This window comes from Somniosus microcephalus, chromosome 6 (assembly GCF_052327205.1).
Source record: "Somniosus microcephalus isolate GS21.2 chromosome 6, FLI_Smic_1.0, whole genome shotgun sequence".
In the NCBI taxonomy this organism is placed as follows: domain Eukaryota; kingdom Metazoa; phylum Chordata; class Chondrichthyes; order Squaliformes; family Somniosidae; genus Somniosus; species Somniosus microcephalus.
The window spans coordinates 196,528,795-196,552,853 of NC_140992.1; the positions used below are offsets into that span (position 1 = coordinate 196,528,795).

The 24,059-nt window shown below is 49.2% G+C and overlaps 1 protein-coding gene across 1 annotated transcript in view; it reads left to right on the plus strand.

Moving 5' to 3' along the window:
* hsf4 (heat shock transcription factor 4) overlaps positions 1-15,866 on the plus strand; it is a 68,994-nt gene extending 53,128 nt beyond the window's left edge. Inside the window, exons 10-13 of the mRNA XM_085991175.1 lie at positions 2,763-2,868; positions 5,051-5,116; positions 13,066-13,144; positions 15,021-15,866. Of these exons, the coding sequence (XP_085847301.1) occupies positions 2,763-2,868; positions 5,051-5,116; positions 13,066-13,144; positions 15,021-15,184 (415 nt within the window). The 3' untranslated portion in view covers positions 15,185-15,866. The remainder of the gene's footprint in view (positions 1-2,762; positions 2,869-5,050; positions 5,117-13,065; positions 13,145-15,020) is intronic.
* The last annotated feature ends 8,193 nt before the right edge of the window (positions 15,867-24,059 follow it).

The window sequence follows — 24,059 nt, forward strand, 5'->3', positions numbered from 1 at the left end:
TCATTTGTGACTTTGATGAGAGCCGTTTGGTACTTTGGCAGGGGCGGAAACCTGATTGGAGGGATTCAAACATGGAATTGCGGGAAAGATGGGCATGGATTTGGGAGGCGACAACACGTTCAAGGACTTTGGAGAGGAAAGGGAGGTTGGAGATGGGGCGGTAGTTTGTAAGGACGGAGGGGTCAAGGGTTGTTTTTTTGAGGAGAGGGGGTGATGATGGCAGATTTGAGGGGAGGGGGACAGTACTTGAGAGAGAACCATTAACAATGTCAGCTAACATGGGAACCAGAAAAGGAAGTTGGGTGGTCAGCAGTTTGGTGGGAATAGGGTCAAGGGAGTGGGTCTCATGGACAAGATGAGCGCAGAGAGGTCCTGAGGGGAGATCGAAGAGAAACTGGAGAAAGATGCGAGTTCAGGGCTAGGGCAGGGGGGAACCTTAGAGGAAGTTTGGCCGGTGGGCTAGGGGTGGGAGGGAAGTGGCAGAGGCAGCTGAACGGATGGTCTCAATCTTAGAGACAAAGAAGTCCATGTGCTCCTCACACTTGTTGTTGGAGGTGAGGGTGGAGGAGACAGGGGAGAGGGGTTTAAGAAGATGGTTAGCAGTGTAACGAGTACAACGAACCATAGTTATGCTAATTGGTGAGGTGGCTATCTTGCAATGCTGTAGTATTCGACTCATTACCAGTAAACGTTCATTAACGTATGACGCAGAAATGACCTGGATAGCAGGGCTCACAATTGTCAGAACTCTGATTACTTTGGGGGTAAAACGTCTGCTTTTGAGTTCCCAGCATAACATGGGAAGTGGATCTGGCAAAATTGCCCACTGCTAGTCAGTGATTTTCCATCTATTGATTTTAATCGAGTGAAAATAATGGGCTGGGGTTGTGAAATTTTACAATACTTGCTCCCATTGTTATGATTGAAATTTTTTGTTGAATGAAGATATCGTATGTGGCTGATCTGGATATTCTAGCAGCTTCCTCCTCTCCACAAACAGCCATTTTACAGGCCTTTCACTAAAGGAATTAACTTGTATCACAAGGTTGCAGCAGAAAAGGCGCAGGCTCCTGAGCCGCCACCTGCCTATTGTTTGAAACCCAATGGATTCTGTCAAACTGTTAAGGTATAACAAGCCACTTTAACGCACAATGGGAATTCTGTGGCCCGAGATGGAGGTTGTGTGTCTGATGGAAGTAAACTACTTTAATTATTGCATGCTGAAGCAGACTCACAGCCTGTCCCTTACTGTTTTAACCCCCGCCCCTTTTCAATGTCAATGAAACCCAAGATTTCATAGAATCGGAGAATCATAGAAATTTACAGCACAGAAGGTCGTCATTCGGCCCATCTTCTCCGTGCCGGCCGACAAAGAGCTATCCACCCTAATCCCACTTTCCAGCACTTGGTCTGTAGCCTTGTAGGTTATGGCACTTCAAGTGCATATCCAAGTACTTCTTAAATGTGTTGAGGGTCTCTGCTTCTACCACCCTTTCAGGCAGTGAGTTCCAGACCCCCACCACCCTCTGGGTGAAAACATTTATCCTCAAATCCCCTCTAAACTTCTGACCAATTACTTTAAATCTATGCCCCCTGGTTATTGACCCTTCTGCTAAGGGAAATAGGTCCTTCCTATCCACTCTATCTAGGCCCCTCATAATTTTATACACCTCAATTAGGTCTCCCCTCAGCCTCCTCTGTTCCAAAGAAAAACAACCCCAGCCTATCCAATCCTTCCGCATAGCTAAAATTCTCCAGTCCGGGCAACATCCACGTAAATCTCCTCTGCACCCTCTCTAGTGCGATCACATCCTTCCTGTAATATGGTGACCAGAACTGCACGCAGTGTTCTAGCTGCAGCCTAACTAGTGTTGTATGCAGTTCAAGCATAACCTCCCTGCTCTTGTATTCTATGCCTCGGCTAATAAAGGCAAGCATTCTGTATGCCTTCTTAACTACCTGTCCTGCCACCTTCAGGAATCTGTGGACATGCACCCCAAGGTCCTGCTGATCTCTGCACTCTGTGTCCTACCATTTATAGTGTTCTAGCATTTCTAATCTCTAACACTGCAGATTTTTCTTCTTTTCGCACTCCTCCTCCAACCCCACATTTTCATTTTTTCTCTGTGCCATTCTCTAGCAAATACAGCAGGTAGGTGGCACGTTGTCAGTGTTCAATGTCCAGCTACTAAGTTATGCAGAAGAATGCACTGGGGTATCTTAATCTCTCATTTTCATTTCTTACTCATGGGAAATGTGCACAGCCTCCACTCAACTTCCAATGGGCCAAGATTCGAAATTTGACATGTAGAGAACTGTCGGTGCAGACTCCGTTGTATAGAACCCTCCCTCCCCTGGTATTGGTGTAATAACATGCCCCATAAATCATGTGTTTAAATATCCTTCTTTACCATATATGGGTAAGAATCTTGCATACAATGGTCATTTCATTTTCCAAGTTGCAAGAAAAAGAAACAAAGGAGATGAGTAGTTGAGGTGAATAGCATAGGTGCATTTCAGGGGAAGCTAGATAAATACATGAGGGAGAAAGGAATAGAAGCATAGGCTGAGATGAAGTAGGCTGGGAGGAAACACATGTGGAGCATAAACATCGGCACAGACCAGTTGGGCCGAATGACTTGTTTTTGTAATGTAAATACTATGTCATTTGAAAATGTCAGTCATGTTATCAGATCGCAGTCATTAACTGGCACTCAATGCCCACAGCTGTCCATTTGTAAATTGTACTTTTGGGTTTATAGGACCGAAGCGCCTGACCACATGCAGAGCATTGAGATGAACCTGGATGGTTTGCACTCGCTGCTTGGGAGCCAGCAGTACAGCCTGGAGCATTCTACCATCATGCATGTAAGTTTTGGGCCAATAGGCCACTCTAATAGTATTCAGAATTGGATTTGAAAGAGACCTTTTAAATATTCCAGCATACAGAAAGCTGAAGAAATAGTTAACTGCAATAACATCCACCCCGCTCCACCGCCAGCGCACCGTGGCAGCAGTGTGTACTATCTATAGGATGCACTGTAGCAACTCGCGAAGGCTTCCCCCAAACCCGCGACCTCCACCACCTAGAAGGATAAGCGCAGCAGGCGCATGGGAACACCACCATCTCCAAGTCTCGCACCATCCTGACTTGGAAATATATCACCGTTCCTTCATCATTGCTGGGTCAAAATCCTGGAACTCCCTCCCTAACAGCACTGTGGGAGTACCTTCACCACACGGATTGCAGCGGTTCAAGGCAGCGGCTCACCACTGCCTTCTCAAGGACAACTAGGGATGGGCAATAAATGCCAGTGATGCCCACATCCTGAGAATGATTTTTTTTAAGTTACTGGCAGCAGGTTACTTGGCAGCTACCACCTATGCCATTCTGAGGCTGCCTCGTGTTCCTACGTGTGCCAGTTTTTAAGTAATTAGATTAAAAGGTAGAAAGGAAGGTTAGTATTGTGACTGCTTAAAAGAACAGGCTGTGATTGTGCTGAAAGGAGGTCAGACCAGTGCTGAAGACTGAACAGATTTTGTGGAGGTTGCTTTGACAACTGCAGCTGAAACATCAGGAGTGATTTTAACCCAATGAGGCGGCTATAAACCTGCGGCCCCATTCCCGCGCACTGCCGCTTCAGCCGTGCACTTTTTTAGGTGCTTGAGGTGCCTGGCAGAAGCAGGCAGCCGCCTCATGAATGCATGCAAATCACGTCCTATGATGCCATTAGGACCCCGACGCATTTTTAACTCAAAAAATTGGACGTCCAGCCCAGCATTCAACCCATTGAATGAAACCCAGTGGGATTGGTTTCAGAGGCCCACATGAAGCACTATTTAAAGGGGCACTCGGATCATAGGGATGTGTGTGCTTTTTAAAATTAATTCTTCAGGTCAGGCCTTACTGGCAATGCCGGCATTTATTGCCCATTCCTAGTTGCCCTTGAGAAGGTGGTGGTGAGCCGCCGCCTTCAGTCGTTGCAGTCCGTGTGGTGAAGGTACTCCCACAATGCTGTTAGGGAGTTCCAGGATTTTGACCCAGCGACGACGAAGGATCGGCGATATATTTCCAAGTCAGGATGGTGTGTGACTTGGAGGTGATGATGTTCCCATGCATCTGCCGCCCTTGTCCTTCTAGATGGTGGAGATTGCTATTGTGTCTTTTGGATTTACAAGGGATTTTTGAACTTGGAGATTGCTTGTTTCTGATTTTTGCTTTTGCCTAACTCACCATGAATAAGCACTGGCAGCTTATCATGAGTAACATTCTTGCTTCATTGTTTTGGATGGAGGAAGAGGAGCAGCAACATTAGCATCAGCAGCAGCCTCAACATCCAGGAGGAGCAGCAGGTTGGCCCATTGGACAGGAGGGGAGGGGGGCTGTTCGTAGAAGGCCATGTACAGGTATTGGTGGAGGGGCTGGTGAGACGAAAAAAGTTAACATGCGAGAACAGAATGTTGTTGGTGGCTGCTGTGAAGGCAGCAAGCAAGAGGTGAGTGTGTGTTTGGAAATGAGAATGAGAGGTGGTATAATGTGCCCATGTGATTGGTGGTAAAGGATGTGATGCAGGCGAGGACTTTGTTCAGAGTGCTGGGGAGTGGGGGATGACTGTAACCAGGTGCTTTGGAGAAAGAGAGAGAGAGATGGAGAAATAGAAAGCTGCACTCACCATTGCTGACCTCGTCAGGTTGAAGCGTTTCCTACATCGAATCCAGGTCCTGAGGGTGATGCTCCTGGGACTGACCATCCCTGCTGATGAGGTGTTGCCACCCCCTGGAACCTATCTATAATTGGACACTCTAGATCCTGTGACATGGCATACTCACTATGTTGGATCTCAAAGCCCCTTCCTTTCCTGGTACTTTACTGTTTGAGTCATTGCTGAGTTATAGTGACCTTTCTCCAACAATGCTGCCGTTGACACTCTGCTATGTTATATCCTGGTTTTGCTGTTTATGTGGCAATATAGGAAAAATATCAAATATAATGAATGAGTAAATAAAATAGTTCTTCCTCATTTTCTAAAGTTATCTCATTGTCCTGCAGATCTTTAACCCGAACCTTCCTCTAAATGAGCTGAACCTGACTGACATGGAGGCAAACCTTGCAATGGTAAGGATAGGCATGGGGCAAAATGAATAGTCCAGACATAAGAACATAAGAAATAGGAACAGGAGTAGGCCATACGGCCCTTCGAGCCTGCTCCGCCATTCAATAAGATTATGGCTGATCTTCGACCTCAACTCCACTTTCCTGCCCTATCCCCATTTCCCTTGATTCCCCCAGAGTCCAAAAAGCTATCGATCTCAGCTTGAATATACTCAACAACTCAGTATCCTTAGCCCTCTGGGGTGAAAAATTCCAAAGATTCACAACCCTCTGAAGAATTTTCTCCTCATCTCAGTCCTAAATGGCCGACCCATTATCCTGAGATTGTGACCCTTAGTTCTAGAATCCCCAGCCAGGGGAAACAGCCTCTCAGCATCTACTCTGCAAGCCTTCTAAGAATTTTATACGTTTCAATGAGATCACCTCTCATTCTTCTAAACTCCAGAGAATATAGGCCCATTCTACTCAATCTCTCCTCATAGGACAACCCTCTCATCCCAGGAATCAATTTAGTGAACTTTCGTTGCAACCCCTCGAAGGCAAGTATATCCTTCCTTAGGTAAGGAGACCAAAACTGTGCACAGTACTCCAGGTGTGGTCTCGGCAAAGCCCTGTACAATTGCAGCAGGCCCTAAATAAAGTACATTGTGATCAATGAACCTTCTACCAACTCTGCCCCATTTTCTATGCCAAGCTTCTCATCCTCCCCTCTGTGTCTCCTCTCACAATGATGACAGGGGCCACCTTGTCCTCAGCTTCAATCCTATCAGTCTCTGCACACGCCAGATCATTTTCATCACTTTCACCATTCGTAGCATGATCCCCACACGGGAGTGAGGATCTGATTAAAGACATGAAATCACAGTTTTGCATTCCAGTGCCTCACTGCACAATCTTTACAACATGTACAAATCTAGTAAAGCCACTGAATGTATGCACAAAACCCAGCACTATTCTGAGATCTGATGCAAGCACAAGGTGGCACCAAGAATTCATGGCAACCCCTCGGCCATCTAGAAAATTTCCTTTGCAAGAAGAAAGGATCAAGTTCATGGGGCCTAGTGTAGTCTTAGCAGAATGTGCTTTTATCTCTGATTCACAGAGGTCAAATGAGGTTGTAACTCAGTGACTCAATAAGGAGGAAAATAAATAGTAAATGCAGTTAGTGATGGGAGATCAGAGATCCCCTCATGGTTTCATTAGGCAGCATACAGTGTGAGACAGCCACACAGACCAGTGGGCCCCAGTCTGTGCTGAGTTAACTGAGACATGGAAGAACACTAGTTGACGTGGTACAATTGATCGCAGCACTCCTGGGCTAGGGAAGGGGAAAACAATTAGAGTTCCTGCTTTTTTTTTTTGTCCTTATGATGTGGGCAACACTGGCAAGGCTACTACATTTATTACCCATCCCGAACCACCCGCGGAAGGTGGCAGCTTGCTCAGCCACTTCAGAGAGCATTAAGAATCAACCACATAGTGTGGAGTAGAGTCACCTGTAGACCAGATGGGGTAGGGGCGGCAGGTTCCCTTTGGTGAGCAAGTTGGGTTTTCACAACAATCTGGAAACTTCCATGGTTATTTTTTCTGGCACTAGCCCACAATTACCACAGATTTATTGAAGTCAATTCACAACCTGCTGTGGTGGAACTTGAACTCTCAGTCGCTGGGATACTAGTCCAGTAGCACAACCACCACTGCATAGTTACAGGCGCTATATAAATTAATATTTTTGTTATTGCTGCTATTATTATGATGTCCAGTGATTCTTGCTGGGATCTGATGTTGGGTGAGGACAGCATCAGGCTTGGGGGTCATCATTTTACTCCCATGGTCAAACAACCTTCTCATCTTGCTGAAGCTCAGACAGGAGCAAGTATCTGGCACCTGTGCAACTCTGCGCCAGCACAAGTGAGCATAGATAGGAGAGAAGGGCAGAAAAATCGGAAGTGAGGAGAAGAAAAAAAGTTGAGTGTTCAGGTCATGTGTAAAATTGAAGCGGTCACTTATGTTTGTTACAATTCAGTTGTCTCAACCTCTGGTCTGTCTACACCATACAGGAACTGCAGAAGTAGCATCATTAGGGTATCATTCAACAAACACGCCTGCTGACACCTGGATCCATGAATTAGCATTTCAAGCTAATCCCCTAAGGGAATTCAAGCCAGCCTAGAACTGGCTGACATTTTGTTTTTTAGAGACAGAACAGAGCATAATGTGATTTTTGTTGCATTGGGGGAGAAATTCAGTATCGCCATGTTTGGGGCGTTATACTCGAGTGGGCGCGAAATTTAGCGCCCACCACAAATTATCGCCACCTACTGCTAAATTGACCTGCTTTGCCCCAGGAGGTGCTTGGAGCGCTAAAACAGGCGCTGCACGACTGTCCTAAGGCGCTAAGCCGGAGAAGCGAGGCGCTGCCACCGAGGGCGGGTGCAGCGCAGGTGCGGCCAGTTAGCGATTGCACGCAGACACGCTGGCGCCGGTCAGCTCTTAAAGGGGAGGGTCGATCTTGGATTGCAGCCACACCCTGCACATCGGAGCCCTGATTCTCGGCCTGGACAGACCTGCTGCCACATTCTAATGCCTAGGACCATGGAGAGGGCCAGGGAGTGAGCGCAGCGGTTCAGTGAGGGGGCCCTGCAGGTTCTGGTTGGCGCGGTGGAGCGCAGGCGATCTATCCTGTTTCCAGACAGTGGCAGGAGGCTGCTGCCCACCGACTATCGCAAAGCTTGGCGGGAGATGGCTCACAGAGTGACCTCCAGCAGCATGGTGCCTGGGACCCCTGTGCAATGCAGGAAGAAGTTCAACGACCTCACTCGGGTCGTCAGGGTGAGTACCCTTTTCAGTATCCTCTTCATCCCTGCATGTGCACCTCACTTTATGGCCAAAGGGTCCTGAAAGCCCCAATGCCCAGCCCTCATCCAACACCTATGGGCCTTTCATGAAATTCACATGCACATTCAGCACTTTACACACTGTAAGGGCTATGCCACTATGGGAGGCAGTGCAGCCAAGATCAAAGCTTCACACTGTAAGGGCTATTCCACCATGGGAGGCAGTGTAGCCAAGATCAAAGCTTCACACTGTAAGGGCTATTCCACCATGGGAGGCAGTGTAGCCAAGATCAAGGCTTCACACTGTACTCAGAGCCCGTCCTTTTTCTTGCAGGGCAAGCTGGCCCATAACAGGAGGCAGCAGCAATGGACCGGGGGAGGCCTCACCTTCAAGACCTCAGCGATCTGGAGCAGCGAGTCCAGCGCATTATGGCAGGCCGGATGATTGGCCCCGTCACCACTGGAGATGCCGACCCCGTTCTGGACAGCAATGGTAAGGTCATTACCTTTTTGACCTCTCTCCTTCCACTTGTGCCTCAGCATCCTTTGCCACTATCGAACCAATACAGTGCATTGAAGCACTCATGCCTCCCTTGCTGCCGCTCTGTCCTCACGCTAAAGCAACTCTTGTACCTCCCTGCTTTCAGATGCTGATTCGCCAAGTGAGGAGGCAGGCCCTCAAGCTGTCACTGAGAGTGATTCTGAAGGCGAGGAGGAAGAGGAAGCCGGACCATCAGTGCCACCCTCAGCCGAGGCAGCCCATGGCCATAATGGGGACATGTCTTCCCTGGAGGGGAGCAGGGGGGAAGGGTCTGAGGAGGGTGAAGCTCCGGGGCCCAGCGGGCTGCAGCAACGCGGGGGGGGGGGGGGGGGTGGGTAGGGAAGCTCGGCGGCCTTCTCCCCGGAGGGAGAGTCTGGCCTCCAGTCCTGCTACAGTGAGCGCAGAAGAGGTGCGGCTCCTCGCTGAAATGGGCGCCCAGGCGGAGCAGAGGCACACTGAGCTCATGGCTGCAGTGACAAGGATGCCCGAATCCATTGAGTCACTGGCAAGGAGTGTCCAGGACTTCGGTGCAGCACTGGCAAGGAGTCTGCAGGACTTCGGTGCAGCACAGGCGGCTTCCACGCAAGTGCTTAATGGTGCAATGCAGTCAGTGGCTGGTCTGATGCAGACGCAGATTGAGGCCACACGAGCACTGACTGCTGCCACCCTCGCTGGATCGGGCACGAATCGCCGGGACCCTCGCCGCACCGCAGCAGGCCAGCAGTCTGTGCTTCAGCAGATTGCTCCGCATGCTGCAGTGCTGCCCCATGGGAGTGCCAGTGTGTCGTCCGACCAGGGAGTGCTTGTCCTCTGTCAGGATGGCAGCATTCCTGTTGCCAACACTGTCACTTCTCCACTGCAGCTGCCACCACCTGTAGGACAGACTGCTGCCGCCCATGCAGAGTTGGAGCAGTCAGCAGCCGGGCCCTCCCTCAAGGGCATCTGCCGACTCAGTTTCTGACACTCAGCAGCCTTCCCCCAGCCTTGCTGCAGCCACTGGGGTCCCATTGCGGAGGAGCTGCAGGGTGGGAAGGGGCCAATTTCGCAAGTGAAGCAGATCACCCTCGAAGGGCAAAAAGTAGGAGGTGTGGCAAAATGCTGTTAATTTTTTTACTGAAGGCCGAGGATCGTGGTCATTTTTTGTTTACTCTTTTGTTCATTGTCTCCAGGTTGTGAGAGCCAGTTATGTGTCTGACTGCTTTTTTGGGGGTTTCTCTCTATTACTTTGTCATGCAGGAAGGGCACACAGTTTGTTAAATAAAGAAGTGTCTTTATTCAGATTGTGCATGTTTGCTCTTTGAACTATTTGTTGCCTTGACTGGCTCAGGGGTTGCGGAACGGTTCCATTCATGTTCTTTCAATGCCACAAGCCATTCCCTCAGAGGGGGCCTAGAACCGACTTGCAATAAGCTGCTGACGGACGGCCCTTGCACTTTGTGCCTCCCTCCCGTCTTGGTGCTCCTCCTCCTCCTCCTCTGCTGGTGCTCCAATGTCTGGTGGCAGTGGCTGAGTCCTGAGGATTGCCAGGTTATGCATCATGCAGCACACTACAACGAAATGGGAGACTTGCTCAGGTGAGTACTGAAGGGCTCCCCCGGAATGGTCCAGACAGCGGAACCATTGCTTTAGCATGCCGATTGTGTGCTCAATGATGTTCCTGGTCGCTTGATGGCTCTCATTGTATCATTCTTCAGCAGGGGTGCTGGGCGCACGGAGCGGGGTCATCAGCCAGGTGCACAGAGGATAGCCCTTGTCCCCAAGAAGCCAGCCTCCTGGGTGAGCCGGGGCTTCGAAAAGGTCTGCCACAGAAGTCTGGCGCAGGATGAATGCGTCGTGGCTGCTGCCTGGAAAGCGGGCATTGACAGCTAGTATCAGCTGTCTGTGGTCACACACCAACTGGATGTTCAACAAATGGAACCCCTTCCGGTTGCGGTAATCCTCGGCATTCTCTTGTGGCGCCCACAAAGCCACATGCGTGCAGTCAATGGCGCCCTGGACCATGGGGAAGCCCGCTATTCTTGCAAATCCCATTGCGCGCTCTTGCTGCTTGTCCAGGGTCATGGGGAAGGAAATGTACTGACGTCTCCTTTTAAAGAGGGCATTCGTGACTTGGCGGATGCAGCAATGCACCGCGAACTGGGAGACATTGGCAATGTCCCCAGTAGCGGATTGGAAGGAGCCGGTGGCATAGAAGTTGAGAGCCACTGTCACCTTCACTGCCACCGACAGAGTCGTCCTCCTCAGTTGAGGCTGCAGATCTGGCTGAAGCAGGCGGCAGAGTTCAGTGACCACCTCCCTGCAGAATCGAAGCCTCCGAAAACACTGCTCCTCGGACATGTTGAGGTATGAGAACTGTTGGCGGAATACCCTGGGAGGGTAAGGCCTCCTGTGCGAACGCCTGTTGGCCCTCCTCCGTCTGGCCATGATTGGCACTCTCTCTCGGCGTCTCTGAGCCCTCTCAATGCAATGGAGAAACCCAATTGCAGCCCCCATAGTATGTGGCCACTCAAGGTTATGCCAGTGAAAAATCAAACCAACTACAAAGTTCAGGGCCGAAGCCAGAAGTACCTCTGCGAGCGCTGACTCAATGCAGAAAGCTCTCTCCCTTTGTCTCTCTGCAAATCTCTCTCTCTCTCACAGAAGGAGTGGTCCAAAAATGGCTACCACAAAGAAGACAGGAAGAGCCCCCTTTAAATAGCGCCCCCCCCAGCCCCACAGCGACTGGGAACCGTTCCAGTCAACCAGTTGCTGGGAGCGCCAGGCGGATAGGGGGGGGGCGCCACTGGAGTTCCAGTTCGGGGCACCCCAAGGACGTTGCACTATGAAATAACGTCAGGATCTGCGCGCGCAGCTGAGCGGGCGTTGCGGTTTTGCACCTCCGCTCAATTTCGCCAGAGGCGCAGGTCTCGCCACACACGGGCGCTAGCCGCATCGCGCCCCACTTATCGCCCTCTTAAGGCACTAACGGGTGGCGCTAACAACTGAATTTCTCCCCCATTATGTTTGAAAATATACACGACCCTGAGCAAGACTTGTTTTCAGTTTTTATCAGGATATTTCCAAAATGCCCCCTCTCAAAGTGAATTCACTTCTTCAGCGGTGAGAAAGATTACATTACCAATTTAAATATGGCATTCTCCACAATTAATTGAATCTTGGAATAAAACAGCCCAGAAGGAGGCCTGTGTCGGCTCTTTGAAAGAGCTATCCAATTAGTCCCGCTTCACTGCTTTTTCCCCATCGCCCTGCAAATTTTTCCTTTTCAGAATTTCATCACAAATGAACAAAATAGAATTTATTTGCCCTGTTAAAATTATACAAACAGAGTACTCTGGAGATTTTGAAATACAGAAATTAACCCACTTTGAGTTTTTCATTAATATCTGTTCTTCAAGGAGTTTGCTATTTTTATAGTGTGCAAATATGTATGAGGCATCCTCTGTAACGTTCAGTCCTAAAATAGCCAGGAGTGGGAGTGAGTGTGTTCTGACAGGTTCGATAATGTCCAACATGAGAGAATGTTCACATGTCCCCTAATATTTGCTCTCATATAACAATGAGCGGTGGTGGCAATGCAGATTAATGCCAGGCTACTGTCCTACCCCTGCCCCTGTCACACAGTATTGCCCCCCGATTATCAAAATTCACGACATGGACCACTTTCCATACCTCGGGAGCCTACTGTCAACAAGGGCAGACGTCGATGACGAAGTGCAACACCGCCTTCAGTGTGGCAGTGCAGCCTTCGGTCGCCTGAGGAAGAGAGTGTTTGAAGACCAGGACCTCAAACCCATGGTCTACAGAGCAGCAGCGATACCCGCCCTGCTGTATGCCTCAGAGACATGGACCATGTACAGCAGGCACCTCAAAGCACTGGAGAGGTACCACCAACGCTGCCTCTGCAAGATCCTGCAAATCCAACGTCAGTGTTCTCGCTCAGGCCAGCATCGAAGCTTTGACCATGCTCGATCAGCTCCGATGGACGGGCCACATCGTCCGCATGCCCGATACGAGACTCCCAAAACAGGCGCTCTTCTCGGAGCTCCGACACGGCAAGAGAGCCCCAGGTGGGCAGAGGAAACGCTTCAAGGACACCCTCAAAGCCTCCTTGGAAAAAATGCAACATCCCCACTGACACCTGGGAATCCCTGGCCCAAGACCGCACAAAAGTGGAGGAGAAGCATCCGGGAAGGCGCCGAACGCCTCGAGTCTCTTCGCCAGGAGCAAGCGGAAGCCAAGCGCAAGGAGCGCAAGTCAATCCAAGCACCCACCCACCCATCCCTTCAACCACCATCTACCCCACCTGTGACAGAGACTGTAGGTCCCGCATTGGACTCATCAGTCACCTGAGAACTCATTTTTAATGTGGAGGCAATTCGTCCTCGGTTCCGAGGGACTGCCTAAGAAGAAGAAGACTGTCCTGTGATACAATAAATGGTTAATCGGTTGTAAAACATTGCAACTACCCATTGTAGGGATCAATAATCAAACATCATGGTCATGTGACAGGGACGGCGCTTCCTTCTGACTGGAAAACCGGCTCTGATTCTAGTATGTGGTTTGTGATTTCACAGATTCAGAAACTTATTGTGGATCCAGAGCTGAGGCCGATTGAACCGTCCAACAAAGCCCTGAAAACTGGAGCAAGCTCAGGTAAATCAATTTCAAGTGATTTCTGCTAATAGTGCGTTCAACTTCTTAAGAAAACAAACTTAATTAAATCCAGAATCCCCTTCTCACTGCTGCTAACCAATCCCAGATCTAACATCTGGGGATACCTTCAAAACCTCAAGATTTTAAGTGCAAAAAGGCCAAGACAAGAACTTTACAGAAACTACAGTAACTTTATACAGTCCATACAATCTGTCCTGCATTAAGAGTAAAGATAAATCACTTAAATATCTGACAGCTGGGTCTTATCAGGAATTTGGTCCCTAATGTCCTGAACAGGAGGAATACTCGGGTAGAGCAATATCCAGTTGAGATGGATTTTTCTCAGGCTTTCTTTATTCTTTGGATCCACTGTCGGATCAGAGTCCTCCCCATCACTCCTGCTGCAGTACTCTTCAGAGTCATATCATTATAGGGCATTGTGATCATAAACATATACTTGTAAGAAATGGGAATTGAGTCGGTATCTGTTTATACTGTGGGACATCAATCAGTGCTTTCAACAAGTCAGATTTTCAGATTTAAAGAAAGACTGGTGGTGGGAGAGGTACAGACAGTAGTGAGGCCATGCATGTGTGAATAAGACAGACAGTGAGAAAGAGACTGAAGGAGACCAAATGACGGAAGAGACAGATAGATCAAGAAATAATTAAATATTAAAGCTGCTTCAAGATTCCACAAGACCCAGACTAGTGCTGCTGGTTCTTGGAGCGTAGGTTTTGTGCGGCTGGCTACAAGCAGAGTGTAAATCTTATGGGACTTGCCAAGGCTGACAGCTGGGTTGCTTGGTAAGACTGATGGCTGAGGAGACCAAGTCCTGGTGGTCTTGCATTTGGCTTGCAGCTGACTGCGCAAAACCCACTCCTCTGGGAATCGATGAGACTGGCACTGCTTTGTGCAATGTAAAAGCACCTTCAAAAGTAGTGACTGAAAACAGGCATGTAATGCAGGCCTCCCTCGGCCGACAACCAAATCAAGGTAAATCTGCCACAATCTTTTAGATTAGTAGCAAGGAAGGCCCAATTATAACATGGTCTGTGAACAAACTGTGACAGCAGCAGAGCATTTCAGTGCTGACATCATCACACTGCATCATCATCCACAAATGTATTTATTGTCTTTGTATTGACATCATGACACATGCTCATGATTATCAATTCTTTGGGCATGCAATCTGCCTAAAATACGGCTAGCCTTATGCGCCTGTCAATTCAAGAGACTGGCAGCTCTACTTAGAAGTAAATTTGAGAGAGTGATGCTCTTACGCTGAACCAGCCACGACCTCACCGATAATATAAAAGGCCCTAGGGTCTTGCAGCATTTAGGTCGGTGCCTGTAATGTGAGCTCAAGTCTCCTGGGGGCTAGGTTCACAGGGCAGATAATCACCAAATTCTCTTTGAGGAAAACCCTTCATTGCTGGGGCCAGAGATCAAAGAAAAATATAAACTCATCTCAAAGATAAAGATAAATTGGTGCCTCTTGTAAAACATAAATCATATCAAAGGAACAATGAGTGTGCCATTCTCCACTGCTGCCAAACAACCCATTCAGGGTATGGTTGGCAAGAGCCTAGAAATGAGCCCATTTGCCCGTGGGTAGTCTCCATCATTATTAAAGCTCTAAGAAAAATACATTAGTTTTGGGCTGGAGTTTGACTGAATAATCCTCCCAGTGATTTTGGTCATGGATAAACACTCCACTATTTGGATGTGAAGGAAGGTAATATTTCCACACTTATTTATTTTATAGTGTATTCTCTCCCTCTCCTTCAGTGAACTGCATGCCAATTACATGTCTGCTCTTAGGATCTTGCTGAGATGGCTGGTGATCCTCTAATCTCTCGCTAATTATTTCTAGGAAAATCACATCTTCAGCAAACTACACAGCATTTTCTTCCAGAGTCTCACCTTCCAATCAATCATGAACTCTCCAATTTAGACCACGGCACAGTCCTCTACGAGCTCACCGAGGATACAGCTACCTATTTCCCAGATGCCGAAGTGGGACAGGAGGAATTCTGAAACAAACTGGACCCAAGCAACAGGAGTTGGAGCATGGCAGAGCCACATGGCATGGCAGAGTCACATGCCTCGGCCTCTACTGTGCTGATAAAACAAAGCAGGTAAAAAACCTTTTAGAGAATCCTGAGAATTGTGGATTCCTGCCGACCTGCCGACTCCAATGGCACTGCCTGAAGGAACCTGCTTTTCTTCTGTTCCTTGTTTTTTCCCCCATGGCTTCCCTCTTCACTCCAAATTTCACGAGGCTGGAGGAGATGAATTCTTGCACTTCTACGGGCTGGGAAATGTAGGTACTGCCAGGAGGTAGAATCTACCCACAGTGTACCAAGAGTTCTCTGGGGTCCTGCAGGATGCCAGATAGGAAGTGAGCCTGTGATGGTTCTGTGCAACAGCACGGAGATCTCGTCCATGACTATTTTTTGCCTTTGATCTTTTAAGGTTCTGTTTCAGAATTCTTGTTTGTGTGTTACACATCTATGGACAAAGAGCGGTAATAATTTCTGTACGTGTATATTACAGCACATTACTCAGCAGTTTTCTTTTCCATTCTATATACCTTGCATTGGTTAAAAGTGCTGGGCTTGACAGGGTTGGGTTTGATGTATTGATACTGCACTTGGATTATTTTTGACCGAGCTATTGTGATAAATCTTTACACATTCAATAAAAAAGTTGAAGCAGCTTTTTTTGGAACGAGCCCCATGTTTCACAGAAATGTAAGCAACCTCAGCATGAGAATGGTTATGGACCCTGTCCACACATGCCCATTATACCTTGCTATGAATCAGGCTTGCTCTCAATACATATTCCCATTCTCACTGCAAAAGGCAGTTTCCATAGGCAATCCCCACTCTAAGATTGGAATCTTATACATTTAGTTCATGGGCGACAGCATGCCATCAAACAAACAATCCCCCCATATTGTGAACATGCTACTGAATAATACATAGGATTCCACTATGTCTCGCATCACTTCAGAAGACAGATAATAGCAGCCATGCCAGCACTTTTTGTAACAGGCTACATTATTACACTGGTTTATTCACAAACAAAATGATTTCTACAAGCAAGTTTGGAAACCACTGGCCAATGGTTTAATTGATTAACCCATCAGAGAAGGTCTTTTGAATTCATCTTACAGGACTTGGAAAAAGTACTTCTCAGAAAGAAATAAGCAGTCTTGTTTCTCAGCAAAAAGAGATTATGGTCTCCGTAAGAAATAAGTTAGTATAAACATATGGCGCCTAAGGGTACATTCACGCTATAACTGCAGCTTTGGTGCAAAGCAGTTTCACTTCACACCAACAATGCATTTATACCATAAATGCAACCGTTATCAGGGCACAACCAACACCTGAGCAAAGTGGAGTAGAACTCCCTGGAAGAGGTAATCTCACGCCACTCCACTTCAGAGGCAATTCAGCCTTGACACTATTTACACTCCATAAATCAAACACCAATGTGAAGCCGAAACTGCTTTGCACCACTGTTAAACACAGTGTGAATACACCATAATTTAGCTCCATGCTCCATAGCAAGACAAACTGAATTGAGTCATAGTTGGCAGTTCTGTAACATTTATGTCCAGGAATCCACTTTGATCCAAAAGCAGTTTTATTTCAGGACATTGTCAGCAGCACATCCCAATGAGATGACAATATTTATAAAATAACTGATGCAAGTCAGAAAGCAGCCTTCGGAGGCCCAACATGTTGAATAGGTTGAAATCGCCACTAATCCTTTGAATCACAGCAATAGGACAGCAAGGTTTGCAATTCGAACCAGCACAGCGCATGTCTCTCCTGAACACAGTTAGACTCAGACAATTACTGACTATCAAACTCTAGCTTATGTGATATTGGAGAGCCCTTTGAAGACAATTCAGTTGTTTGACATTCCCTTGTCTGAAGACACAAACTCAGTTACTGCCATCACTCCAGAAGCTGCAAATGGTGCTGTGTTTGGAAGCCTGTATTCTGCTCTCAAGCTGTACAATTTGAGCTAAATTCTCCTGAAACGATCAACACTATACTCAGATCTTTGGAATCAAGTAGTTATGAAAAAGACATCCTGCACAAGCTTCAAATGGGATTTTTCTGATTGGAAAATCTAACTTCTGTGGCAGAACCACTGAATGACTCTGGCTAACTATATATAATTCTCTTTAACGAGGTTCTAACACCAGCCTAAACCTGTACCATTGTGTTAGGCATTACTGTGTTTTGTATATAGAGTTTGCATGTACGGGGCGTGGCCCCTTTAAGAGCGCGGGCAAACGCGATGACGTCACGTCGCAAACCACGGGACTGCCCAGGGAGTCCTCATGGCATCTCCGTTGAGTAAAGACCTGTTTAATCGTTCTCTGGTGTCGATCTCAGTTATTCGTAGGAATTCGCTAATTCCTACATTGGTGACCCCGTTTTTGTGAACGTTTTCACAAAAGAAGAGCACAGCATGGAAGCGAACGCCGTTTCCCTAAAGCTACTGCAGTTCTGGGAGCAGCAAGCGCCCTCGTGGTTTATTCAGGTCGAGGCCCAGTTCGCCCTGAGGAACATCAATGCGGATCAGACCAAGTATCTTTACGTGGTCTCCACACTCGACAGCTCTACCGCCTCTCGGATCGTCCACCTCCTCGAAAACCCCCTAACGGAGTGCAAGTATGAAACCCTCAAGACGCGGTTACTGCAGGTTTTCGGGCTCTCAAAATCGGAGCGCGCCCGTCGATTACTCGCTATGCCCGGGCTCGGGGACTCCAAGCCTTCAGAGTTGATGAGCCAAATGCTCACACTCCTGGGCTCAGAACGGGAATGTTTCCTATTCCGCGAGATTTTCCTCAGCCAACTGCCTGAACAGGTACAAGCTGCCCAGGCCAGATCTGAAGTTGAAGACTGCGCAACACTCGCTGCGGAGGCTGACAAAATTTTTGCTGTAACTCGGCAGTACTGCGCCGCCATGAGGCACCCATCCCCCGCAGACGCCGCCCCAGCTCGTCCGCCTGCTGGGCTGTGTTTCTACCATGTGCAGTTTGGCGCGAAAGCGAAGCGTTGCTGCCCTCCCTGCAGTTTTCCACAAAAAAAAACCAACGGCTGACACTGCGATCACCGAGGAACGGGTCTAATGGGCACGCCGCGATGGCGATCGGCAACGCGGGAAAATTGCTCTTCATCACCGATACTCTCTCTGGTCGTCATTTTCTGTGTGACACCGGAGCGCAGTGCAGCATTTTACCCGCGTCCGCCCTCGATGGTCAGACGGGGAATCACGGCCCCACCCTTGAAGCGGCCAATGGCGGAACAATTCGGACCTTCGGCAGACGGCGAGTGGAGTTGCGCCTCGGGGGGCTACGTTTTCACTGGGAGTTTGTTACGGCCAAAGTTTCCCAGCCCCTCGGCGCAGATTTCCTGTACATCAACAGCCTCCTGGTCGACGTTAGGAACCGGCGGCTGATCAACGCAGCAACTTTTCATTCTCTTCCGTGTTACCGCAGTAACACTACATCACGCACCGTCACCTGTGCATTCACGACTCCAGATGAGTTCGCTCGACTGCTCAGCGAATTCCCCGACCTGACAAGACCCATGTTCTCCTCCACAGCCACGAAACATGGTGTGGAACACCACATCATCACCAACGGCCCCCCGGTCTACGCGCGGGCCCGGCGCCTAGAACCTGGCAAGCTGGCGGTCGCAAAGGCGGAGTTTGCAACCATGGAATGGTTAGGGATTATTTGCCGGTCGAATAGTCCCTGGTCTTCACCCCTCCATATCGTCCCAAAGCCTGGCGGCGGATGGCGGCCATGTGGCGACTATCGACGACTAAATGACGCCACCACTCCTGATCGGTACCCGATCCCCCATATCCAGGATTTCTCTGCCCATTTGGCAGGGAACACCGTGTTCTCAAAAGTTGACCTCGTCCAGGGCTACCACCAGGTCCCAGTTCATCCACAAGACGTCCAGAAGACCGCAGTCATCACCCCATTCGGCCTCTTCGAGTTTTTACGGATGCTGTTTGGGTTGAAGAACGCCGCCCAGGCTTTCCAACGCCTGATGGACTCCGTGCTGCGGGACCTCAAGTTCCTCTTCGTCTACCTGGACGATATTCTAATTGCCAGTTGATGGGCCTTCAATAACCACAAAACTAGAAGTTATAGACTTAAACAAGTTGGCTTTTAATCACTAAGATCAGAGCTAACATCTCAACACGCCAACTGGTTCACAGGAATGAGTCATACAGATCCTGGGATCTTTATGTAAGAGAAGTCAGGGGCGGAGCCAAGAGCCAAGACCTGGAACCTCCCAGGTTAGTCGGGAAAGAAGAAGTGAAACTATACACAGTGGGGGAGGGTAATATACATGAGTGCAAAATGAATACAGGATCAAGACAAACAGATTTCATTACATTCACCCCTTCTATAGATTTAGTCCATCGGGGTGATGTTTCTTAAAAGTTGGTATAAGTGAGTCTGTCAGGAGGTTTTGCAGTTCTCAGTGATCGGCGCAAAGCCGGTTGGGGTGCCTCTAGGGGAGTGGATTCTGGTTTCTCCGCTGTCTGGGCCTCCGCAGTGTCTTCCAGGTTATCTGCAGTGTCCTCCAGGTTAAAGTTGGGTATTGATACCTCTGGGCGTCCTGTCTCTTTGTAGTGTAGGTCTTCATCGGGTAGTCTCCCATCGTTCTCTCCGCTCCCCGAGGGAGCAAGGTCTTTTATGGAAACAGTGTCCTCTCGCCCGTCAGAGTATTCGATATAGGCGTACTGAGGGTTTGCATGGAGGAGCTGTACCTTTTCCACAAGGGAGTCCGTTTTATGGCCTCTCACGTGCTTCCGCAATAGTACTGTTCCCGGAGACGTCAGCCACGCGGGTAGAGATATGCCTGAGGTGGATTTCCGGGGGAAAACGAACATCTTTTCATGAGGGGTAGCGTTCGTGGCAGTACATAAGAGACCTTATGGAGTGGAGCACGTCTGGGAGGACTTCCTGCCAGCGGGAGGTCGGAAAGCCTTTTGACTTTAAGGCTAACGTGACAGCCTTCCAAACAGTAGCATTCTCCCTTTCCACTTGCCCATTACCCCAGGGGTTGTAGCTAGTGGTTCTGCTAGTGGCTATTCCCTTCGAGAGCAAGAACTGGCGCAGCTCGTCACTCATGAATGACGTCCCCCTATCGCTGTGTATGTAGTTCGGCATGCCAAACATGCAGAATAGATTACAGAGACACTTGATGACCGTGGCACTGGTCATGTCTGGGCAGGGAATGGCGAAGGGGAAGCGGGAATATTCATCAATGATATTGAGGAAGTATACGTTACGGTCGGCAGAGGGAAGGGGTCCCTTGAAGTCCAGACTTAGGCGCTCGAATGGCCGTGTGGCTTTGATAAGGTGTGCACGGTCAGGCCTGTAGAAACGAGGCTTGCATTCCGCACAGATGCGGCAGGCTCTGGTCATTGCCCTGACCTCCTCGATGGAGTGGGGCAGATTGCGGGACTTTATAAAATGGTATAGTCGGGTGACCCCTGGGTGACAGAGGTCGTTGTGGAGACCCTGTAATTTGTCCGTATGAATGCTGGCACACATTCCCCGCAATAGGGCGTCTGGGGGTTCATTAAGGGCTCCCGGCCTGTAATAATATCATAGTCGAACGTGGATAGTTCGATCCTCCACCTGAGTATTTTGTCATTCTTGATTTTCCCCCTTTGTTTGTTATTAAACATGAAAGCCACCGACCGCTGGTCGGTGAACAGGGTGAAACGTTTGCCGGCTAGGTAGTGTCTCCAGTGCCGCACTGCCTCCACTATAGCCTGTGCCTCCTTCTCGACAGAAGAGTGCCTGATTTCAGGTCCCTGAAGGGTTCGGGAGAAGAAGGCCACAGGTCTCCCAGCCTGATTGAGGGTCGCAGCTAAGGCAAAGTCTGACGCATCGCTTTCGACTTGAAAGGGAATGCATTCGTCCACTGCACACACTGCAGCCCTTTCAATGTCCTGTTTAATACTGGTGAAAGCCTCCCGAGCTTCAGCTGATAGTGGGAAGGACGTCGATTTAATGAGGGGTCGGGCCTTATCAGAGTAATTGGGCACCCATTGGGCATAATACGAAAAAAATCCCAGGCACCTTTTTAAAGCTTTGGGATTGTGTGACAGGGGCAGTTCCTTTAGGGGGCGTAATCGGTCAGGGTCCGGTCCAATGACCCCATCTTCCACCACACAGCCGAGGATACAGAGACGGGTTGTGTTGAAGACACATTTGTCTTCGTTGTAGGTTAGATTCAGCTTTAGGGCAGTTTTTAAAAATCTCGCAAGATTTAGATCGTGGTCTTGCTGGTTGTGCCCGCAGATAGTGACATTGTCCAGATAGGGGTAGGTAGCTTGTAGTTTATTCTCGTCAACCATGCGGTCCATCTCACGTTGGAAGACCGAGACCCCATTTGTTACCCCGAAGGGCACTCTGAGAAAATGGTAGAGGCGCCCATTCGCCTCGAAGGCGGTGTATGGGCGGTCCTCCGTTCTAATGGGGAGCTGGTGATACGCGGATTTGAGGTCGATAGTCGAGAAGACTCGGTATTGCGCAATCTGGTTGACCATTTCTGATATGCGGGGTAAAGGGTAGGCGTCCAGCTGGGTATAAATATTAACAGTCTGGCTGTAGTCAATTACCATCCATTTCTTTTCGCTATTTTTAACTATGACTACTTGGGCACGCCACGGGCTGGTACTGCATTCAATAATGCCTTCCCGCAGGAGTCTGTCCACTTCCGCCTTGATAAAGTGTCTGTCTTCCAGACTGTACCATCTACTTTTGGTCGCTATGGGCCTACAGTTCGGAGCGAGATTAGCGAATAAAGAGGGCGGGCTGATTTTTAAGGTTGATAGGCCACAGACTGTGAGTGGCGGCTGGGACCCGCCATATGCTAGCGTGACACTTTCGTGGTGGCACTGAAAGTCCAGGCCCAAGATTACATTAACACAGAGTTCTGGCATCACGAGGAGTTTAAAATCCTTGTAGTTCGTGCCTTTTACCACACAGTAGCCCAAAATGTCCGAAGTGTGGGGCTTAGCAGCCATAGCAATTCTGCTCCGTGTAGGGGTTACCGTTAATGAGTGCCACCGTTAATGAGTGCCACCGTACCAGGCTAGGGTGGATAAAACTCTCAGTACTCCCACAGTCAATTAAACATTTCGTTAAATTCCCGTTTACCTGTATGTCCATCATGGATTTTGTCAACGGGTGTGGCCTGGATTGATCCACCGTGATCGAAGCCACTGTTGGGCCCTGGGCGACCGTTGAGTCGGGAAAAGATGGCGGATCCCAAGATGGCGGCCCGCACAGCACGCACGAGGCGGTGACGGAGTTGGAAATCGGATTCCCCCTGCAGACTTTGCTAAAATGCCCCTTTTTCTTACATTTGAAGCATGTCGTGTCCTTCGCTGGGCATCGTTGTCTGGGGTGCTTGGCCTGGCCGCAGAAGTAGCATTTCGGGCCTCGAGACATTGCCGCTGTAGTAGGACTCCTGGGTGAACTTCTGTGTGGGGACTCCGGCGGCGTAGAGCTGGTCTGAGACCTGGATGGGGAAGATGGCTGATTCCAAGATGGCGGCCTCCTCGGCACGCACGAGGCGGTGAGGGCCGCATGGCCGGAAGAATAAGAGTCAGAGTTTCTCTGGGCCACGTCCAGCGATCGCGCAGTGGCCACTGCCTTTTTTAAGTCCAGGACCTCCTTCTCCAGCAGTCTCTGCTGGATATAATTCGATTTGAGGCCCGTGATGAAGGAATCGCGGACCAATTCGTCAGAGTACGCGTTGGCCGTCACTGCCTTGCAGTTACAGTCCCGGACCAGGTCCTTTAGGCCCTGTAAGAAATCGTCCATTGATTCCTCTGGTCGCTGCCTGCGTGTAGCAAGCAGATGTCTGGCGTACACTTCGTTTACCGGCCTCTGGTATTGGGCCTTCAGGATAGTGATGGCTTCCGTGTAAGAGGTGGCGTCCCGGATGAACGAATAAATCTGATGACTTACACGAGTAGTCAGTAGACTCAGTTTATCTACCTCGCCAGCAGAATGTGGATCCAAGTCCAGACGCTCTGGTTTTAGGAGTCGATCCATCCTAGTATTCTTTAGTGATTAAAATTGATGGGCCTTCAATAACCACAAAACTAGAAGTTATAGATTTAAACAAGTTGGCTTTTAATCACTAAGATCAGAGCTAACATCTCAACATGCCGACTGGTTCACAGGAATGAGTCATACAGATCCTGGGACCTTTATGTAAGAGAAGTCAGGGGCGGAGCCAAGAGCCAAGACCTGGAACCTCCCAGGTTAGTCGGGAAAGAGGAAGTGAAACTATACACAGTGGGGGAGGGTAATATACATGAGTGCAAAACGAATACAGGATCAAGACAAACAGATTTCATTACACCAGTCCTACTAAGGAAGAACATACCTGTCGCCTACGCACCCTTTTTTGATGCCTCAGCCAACACGGCCTGATTATCAACCCGGCCAAGTGTCAGTTTGGCCTGCACCAAATTGACTTCCTGGGGCATCGCATCACCTCAGAGGGAGCGGTTCCTTTACCTTCAAAGGTAGAGGCGGTGACATCCTTTCCACGCCCGCAGAACATAAAGGCCCTGCAGGAATTCCTAGGCATGGTAAACTTTTACCACCGTTTCATGCCTAAGGCGGCACTACTCATGCAGCCCCTGTACGAGGCCCTCAAGGGCAAGACTGGCAAGAACCCGGTAGACTGGACGGATGACATGGCCCGAGCATTCGCCGACACCAAAAGCGCCTTAGCCAACACGACTGCTGGCGCACCCGCTGCCAGGAGCCACCATCGCCCTCACCACCAACACGTCGGACTACGCAGTCGGTGCCATGCAACAGCAGTGG